We start from the raw sequence: 6696 nt of genomic DNA, 5'->3' as shown, positions 1-6696 counted from the left end.
CGCTTGTCGCTGATCGACTCGCCTCTTTCTGAAAGATCTCCACAGACGAACGAGGCCAAAACATGGGATAACGCCGCCATCCCGCCCTAGCGGCGCCGCAAAGATGTCACCTACTGGGGTCGGAGACGGTCGCTGCAAACAGGCAACATCCGTCGAGCCGTCGTCCTTCACTTCCCGCGCTCCCCTTTGCGCTAAAACGAATATGTCTATGGTACGCGGCCTAGTTTTTAGTTGGAGGAGCAAGCAACATGCGGTGAGCGCCCTTGATACAGCATGCTGGGACATCTCCTGGAGACTTGGATATCGTGTGAAAAGCACAGAGTGTAGTTGAGGACGAGTCAGTCTCGTGACACCACTGCAAGCAGCCCCGTCACGGCGCTCTCTGCGACAACGTGGTGGAGAGTGTGCGACTGTGACCGTCGATCGCCTCCAATATTGCTAGCAAATCATCCCGCACTCCATGCTTCGGTTCGCCAGTGGCTGCAGCCATGTGTATCACCACAGACGGACCGTCTCTAATACGGAACAGATTTTTCAAGAATTGCAGTCGATTGAGTTGTCGGTTAAGTATACATGGCTGCTGAGAAGTAGTCAAGTCACCGCCATTGTGGGTGGCGTTAAACAGCTTCTGCTGCACGAGGCGCTTGGCTCGCTTCCGAATTGACTTTTCATCAATCAAAAGACCGCGGGGCGATATGGTGCTATCGCTTAGTTGGTTGCTATGGCCTGCGACGGTACCAAGTGTCCGGTTCATTTTACGCAGGCGATATTAGAGGGTGGACAATTGCGGGCAGGTTTAAAGCGTGCAAAAGGTGCAGAATCGTGTCTGGTTCGTCTCATTTTCGACTCTTTCTGCATCCTAGCGTCCGCCGTTCCCAAGCTTCACCCCCTGCGTAATCCTTCATCAGCCCGATTCGTATTGTCTCGACGCCCTAGTGCTGCGCTCCCTGCACGAAGCGACGAAAGATATAAGCTGCAGTAGATCTCCGGAAACCTCAGCGCCAGAACCCGACATCTGGTCTGAACCGACCTCTTGACAGACTCCAGTGTGTAGCAACCTCTGACCAGGCCGCCGATCGGGAACTTGATGGACCGTGCAAGTATGGTACACGGCAGCGTTAAAGAGCGCGAGGCATTCCAACACCCACAACACTCGACCTACTACGAACAACCGCAGTCTCGCGGATGCCCCGTGTCAGGTGTTATCACTTCCTCATACCCGGTACAAGCTTCAACACAACAACAACAACAACAACAACAACAACAACAACAACAACAACAACAACAACAACAACAACAACAACAACAACAACAACAACAACAACAACAACAACAACAACAACAACAACAACAACAACAACGTCCTCAGTTGCCGCCCTCGCCACCCGCGGAGGAGAAGAAGCCTTCACTACCACCAATCTCGAGTCTATTCGAATTTGCTGGAAATGAGAAAGGTGCTTCTGAAACAGGTAAACATTCATCATTGCACTTTCCCTAGCCATGCCGCTAACCACCGTCGCAGCTTCCCAAAGTCCTCAGTCACAACAGCGCCAATCGTCATCGCCGCAAATCAGGCAAGCACAACAGAGCGGGGCAGGAGCGATGCAGCAACCATCACAACCACAGACCAGTTGGCCAGACCAGTACACCACCTACGCCCAATTGCCTGCGCCGAATAACCTCAGGATGACACTGCCTCCTACGCCACCAATACGCCCAGACATTGCGCATGACGGTAACCAGTCGCTATCAGCTGCACCAAACCGCTCCGCCGTATCCGCACGTTACTTTGGCGGTGGGTCGCGCAGTAATGTAGAGCCCCGCCAGAAAAGACAGTCTATCTCGTCAGTGCCTCTAATAAAGCAGGACTCATTACCATCGCACTCCATGTTACCTTACAGTGCCTTCATCTATGGCCAGTCCTCGTACCAGTCGTCACCGGGCGCTGCCTCTTCGACATCATTCTACTCGCCGGGGCAGCATTCGTACAACAGTGCCGCCATGTATGCGCAGCGTCCGCTTCTCTCAAACTTCCAGCCCCATACGATGCCTCTGCCTGCACCTGTACCCAGCCCGGCCGCCAACGGCTCGAACTCGTGGCAACACCACCACTACATACGCATTTCTAGCCAGTTCCAGTTTCCGCAGTCTCAGGACCGCTACATCTGCTCGACTTGCAACAAGGCTTTCTCACGGCCGAGCATCCTACGCATTCACAGCCATAGTCACAGTGGTGAAAAACCTTACAAATGCCCGCAGCCGGGTTGTGGCAAAGCCTTCAGTGTCCGCAGCAACACGAAGCGACATGAGCGCAGTTGTCGCGCAGCTTCGAGCAGTTGACGACTGGCCACAGGACTCAATCTGGCCTCTACCCGTGCCATGCTGGACTTCTTCATCCACAGTGCGAGCGCCTTGGCCGTTGACTGAATTGGAAGTGTTGGAAGTAGAACTTGTGTGGTGATTAGACACGATCGGTTTGAAGATGGGTTTTTGTGCCGTGAGCGCATGCCATGAAAACAAATCATCATCTTTATTTCACTGCTTCTTAGGCCACGAGCGAGTGCAATTTTCAGTAAACGAAGGCAGGATCGCCACACTGAGGTATGTACCTTGTCTGACGTGCAAACAATAGGATACGATCCTTGAGAAAGAGACTCTTCAACACACAATCCGGTACATCCTCCTGGTCTCGAAAAGTAGAGTACGAAAGAATGCGGGCTTACAACGAGTGCACCGAAAGTAATAGGCGCGGAGCGTATCAGCAGACACTATGCTACTGCCGAAAGGAGACGGGAATCAACGGGATATCGAAGGTGTCGAAGGTGTCGAAAGAGACGTGAGCTGATCAAAGGAAATGTGCCAAGCAGGATGAGGCATGATGGCTTTGAGAGGTTGAAGCAGTGGAGAATGGCTGCGGGCCATTATACTGACGTCTACGACCGTCCTCGCGCTCAATGTCCTTCTCATCGCCCACAATCACGCCTCCCCTCTATATTGTTACGATCAGCCCGTCTGCAGAAGCGGCAAGCTAGTGCCATGTCCTTGCATTACACCAAGACCTTCGTTCCATACCGCTATATCTTCAGTCTGTATAGATGCCTGTAAGAATGAAGGGGCTTGCAGACCACATCGCTCTTAGGGTGCGGACTGAGGCGGGATCCAAAACGCATGGGCTATCTGTACACTAGTGCTATCGAGCGAGGCAGAGAACGTTCCGTCTAGTGCCCACAGAATGGCCTTTCATGTTATATGGACCTGTTTTGGGCCCAGCGATGGCGCTGCTGACGTTGCTCGTAAGATAGAAAAACCGGAGGCTGAGCGGGGTAACGTTAATGCCAAGTATCGTGTCACGCGGGAGACGTTAGTCCAGAAAATCTAACACACTAACTACAGTAGTCCATGGGCAAAGGAAGATGGAACTCTAAGTTGGTGCTCAATTGAGGACCTTGAGAAGCGTGAAAGGGGCCGAAACCGGAAAGGAGCCGAAAACGGGCTCTACCGTGTCCGTGCACTCAACGTGCCTGTTCAGTCAACGCGCGGCTTTGCACCCCAACAAGCACCTGCAAAACTAAGGCTATAGAGTCACACACAAAGGCAATAATCACAGGAATTTCTAGTAGAATACTCTAAATACCTATGCGAAAATCTTATACTATCTATATTTGTGCGGAAGCTTGATGTTGCGGCCTCTTGTGGACTGTTTGGGCGGAGGAGATGGGGAGCGCACGGCAACAGCTGCACCGTCTACATCACCCACAGCACTACGCTTCTGCTTCTTTCTTGGTGCTGCTTCCTGTAAAGCCTTGCGCTTGCCTCTAGAGGGCTTTTGTATAGCTTCTCGAGAGTCGCGAGCTGCCTTGTCACGTTCTCTTTGAGCCTTGCGTCTGGCAACTTCTTTGGCCTTCTCAGCCTTCAGCCTGTCACGCTCTTCCTTCTCCCTTACTCGTTGCTTACGTGTATCCTCCTTATCTTTCTCCTTGAGAAGCTTTTGTGTATGCTGTAGCTCACGTCTAGTAACTTTCGCAGCTTCTAACTCCTCCTCATAGCGTTGCTGTGCATCCCATCGTGCATCTGCCTCCCGCTTTGATGAAGGAGACCACCACTTCGCGCCACCATGCCACTCTATATCGTGAGACATTAGCGGCAGAGCCCGCTGCTTATCCTTCACCCTCTCTTTCTCAGTTAGAACCTCTTTTGCGCCGTTGAGCTCGTACCTAAGCAGCGCATTCTGCACTGAGAGGTGATGGATGTACTGCTCTAGCGCCTTTCTAGCTACACGATCATTATCCTTTGTTGCAGACCGAAGTAGCGACTTTGCTTTTAGCCAAGAGGGCTCTCCAGTGCTAGGATCAAGCACTTGCTGCTAGGGCGTTGCTGGCTGTTCTGGGGTCGCTGTTTTGAACCTATCAAGGATAACGTTGGCGTTGGGTGGGTGTATGCCTGTGGCGGAGAACACCTTAACTATCAGCTGTTCGGTGAAGGTAGATTCCCAAGCCTTCCAGAATAGAGAGAAGAAATCGCCCTTCTTTGTTGGTGTCCATCCCTGGGTCTTCTGAGTGCGAAGATCAAGCTCATTGGCGTAGTTTTGAGCCAGAGGCTTGAAGCAGACTACGTCAAGTGGCTGCAGTGTGTGGGTGGCATGTGTGGGAAAGATCATCAGGAGAATCTTGTTGTTGTCGCAGTAGGTGACAAATTCTCTCGTTACATGGCTGCCGTGGCCGTCAATGATAAGCAACCTCCACTTTCTTCTGTTCTTAGCAGACTTGCCAACAATCAAGCCAATCAAGCCGGTCTAGCCTAATTTAGTAACATCTTAACCTACAACAGCTAGTGAATTACTATATTGGGCTAGACCGGCTTGATTGGCTTGATTGTTGGCAAGTCTGGTTCTTAGGCTTAGTGTAGCGATCAAACACTTGCTCAAGCCAGGTTAATCCAAGGTCGTTGTTCGTCCAGCCATTAGGTGATGTAGTGAAGTGGACAGAATGCTTCTTTGGGTCTATTTCGTTGACCCAGCTTGCCTGTACAGCTCTTCCGGTTGCGGCGTAAATTTAGATGATGCCTGGCGGAAGAGCTGTACCATCTGCAGATATACAAGCCAGAAGCGTCACCCACTCACGATTGCCATCGTGCAGTGACTGCCTGTACTGCTTCTTGCTGTAGAGTGTCTTATCAAAGATTCTTTTGCTCCTTCCTGTTACTCCAATTGCAAAGCCCTTCTCATCCATATTGTACGTTTGCTCAGGCTCCAGCTTATACTCCGCCATCCTATCGTGCAGAAGCTTAAAGTATAAGCGGTACTTGTCACCAGAATCAGCCTTGTGGCGGCTGCCCTCCATAGGGGTTGTCCAGGCTGAAATAAGCGTATCTTTGTTGCGGCTAAGGAAGCGTGTAACCCAGCTATCGCCAGGCTCTTTTCCAAGTATTGGGGTTGCAAAATTCTTAATCATTTGTCTTGTAGGCATAAGGTGTCGCTCTGTGAGTCTTCTGATGTACTGCACAAGCTCTGCCTCGTCGCGTGGGTGCATGGCGCGCCGATTGAGTCCCTCGTCTGCTCGCGACGCATGAACGCCCTGATCTCTTCGCGACAGTGTAGAGCGCCACACCTTGTGTTTTTCAGCCAGCTTCGTGTACGAAATATCCTTATCTGAATCTGCTACGTCTAACTCTGCAAGGGCAGTTTCAACTGTGATTGTGGCGTTGAGTTATGGGGGCTGCAAAACTGAGATGGTATCATGGTGGGGTGCGCGCTGTCACCAAATGCGCCGAATCCGCGGAAACTGCGCCTGTAAGCTTGAGGCTGTAGAGCTACACACAATAGCTATTATCACGAGAATCTTTGGTGGAGTGCTCTATAAGCCTATGCGACAATATTCTTTTATATATAGTAATTGTATAGAGTTGCTGTTCTGCCGCTGCGGGTAGTGTGGGTGCGAAGCTGCTAAGGAGGCTCTTCAGCAACAACACGACTACGCGCAGGCTTATCCATTCACGATTACCGTCCTGCAGCATCTACTTAAACTGCTTCTTCTTAAATAGCCTCTTGCTAAAGATCCTCTTCTGTCTGCCAATAGCTCCAATCAGGAAGCCTTTCTCATCCATATTGTATGTGTGCTCTGGCTCCACTTCGTAGAAGTCGATCTTGCCGCCCAGGTGTTCAAAGTACACCTTGTACTTATCACCAGAATCAGCAACGTGGCGTTTACGGACCATACAAGTGCTCCACTGGGATGTAAGCTCATCTTGGTGTCGGTGGAGGAAGCGAGCAACCCAGCTTTCAGAGACAAGGTGTCCAGCAATATCAGACGCGTAATTCTGTACCATTTCTCTTGTGGGAGGTAGCTTACGCTCTGTCAACCTCTCTATATACTTTACAAGCTCTGCCTCCTGTTGTGGTTGTAGATTCCGCTGTGATATTGATATCTCTTCCCTAGAGCGTGTTTCGCGGCGGTGCCTGCGCGTCAACGTTGAGCGAATAACACCATGCTTGTCAGCTATTTTTTGCCATGGGATTTTGTCGCCAGGGTGTATAGAGTCACACTCTGCAAGCGCTTCTGTAATACCTGTCATTGTTGTTGTGCTATGATGATGGGACAAAGTAGCGCATATCAGGTTTCCGCGCATTTGGTGATGGCGCGCATTTGGTGCACGGACACGGTACTAGAAACGAGCTCCTTCGTAGAGTCGATCGCGGTA

General features: G+C 51.1%; 1 protein-coding gene across 1 annotated transcript; it reads left to right on the top strand.

Annotated features, from left to right (window-relative positions):
- Positions 1 to 202: 202 nt before the first annotated feature.
- ALTATR162_LOCUS10914 (uncharacterized protein) lies at positions 203 to 2340 on the top strand (the record flags this gene model as incomplete). Its single annotated transcript, XM_043318554.1, has 3 exons — positions 203 to 211; positions 1370 to 1469; positions 1523 to 2340. The coding sequence occupies 3 exons, from the start codon at positions 203 to 205 to the stop codon at positions 2338 to 2340; spliced, it is 927 nt and encodes a 308-aa protein (XP_043174489.1).
- Positions 2341 to 6696: the final 4356 nt, after the last annotated feature.

The sequence above is a fragment of the Alternaria atra genome, assembly GCF_907166805.1.
Source record: "Alternaria atra isolate CS162 genome assembly, contig: 34, whole genome shotgun sequence".
NCBI lineage: Eukaryota > Fungi > Ascomycota > Dothideomycetes > Pleosporales > Pleosporaceae > Alternaria > Alternaria atra.
This window is presented reverse-complemented; position numbering and strand designations above follow the sequence as displayed.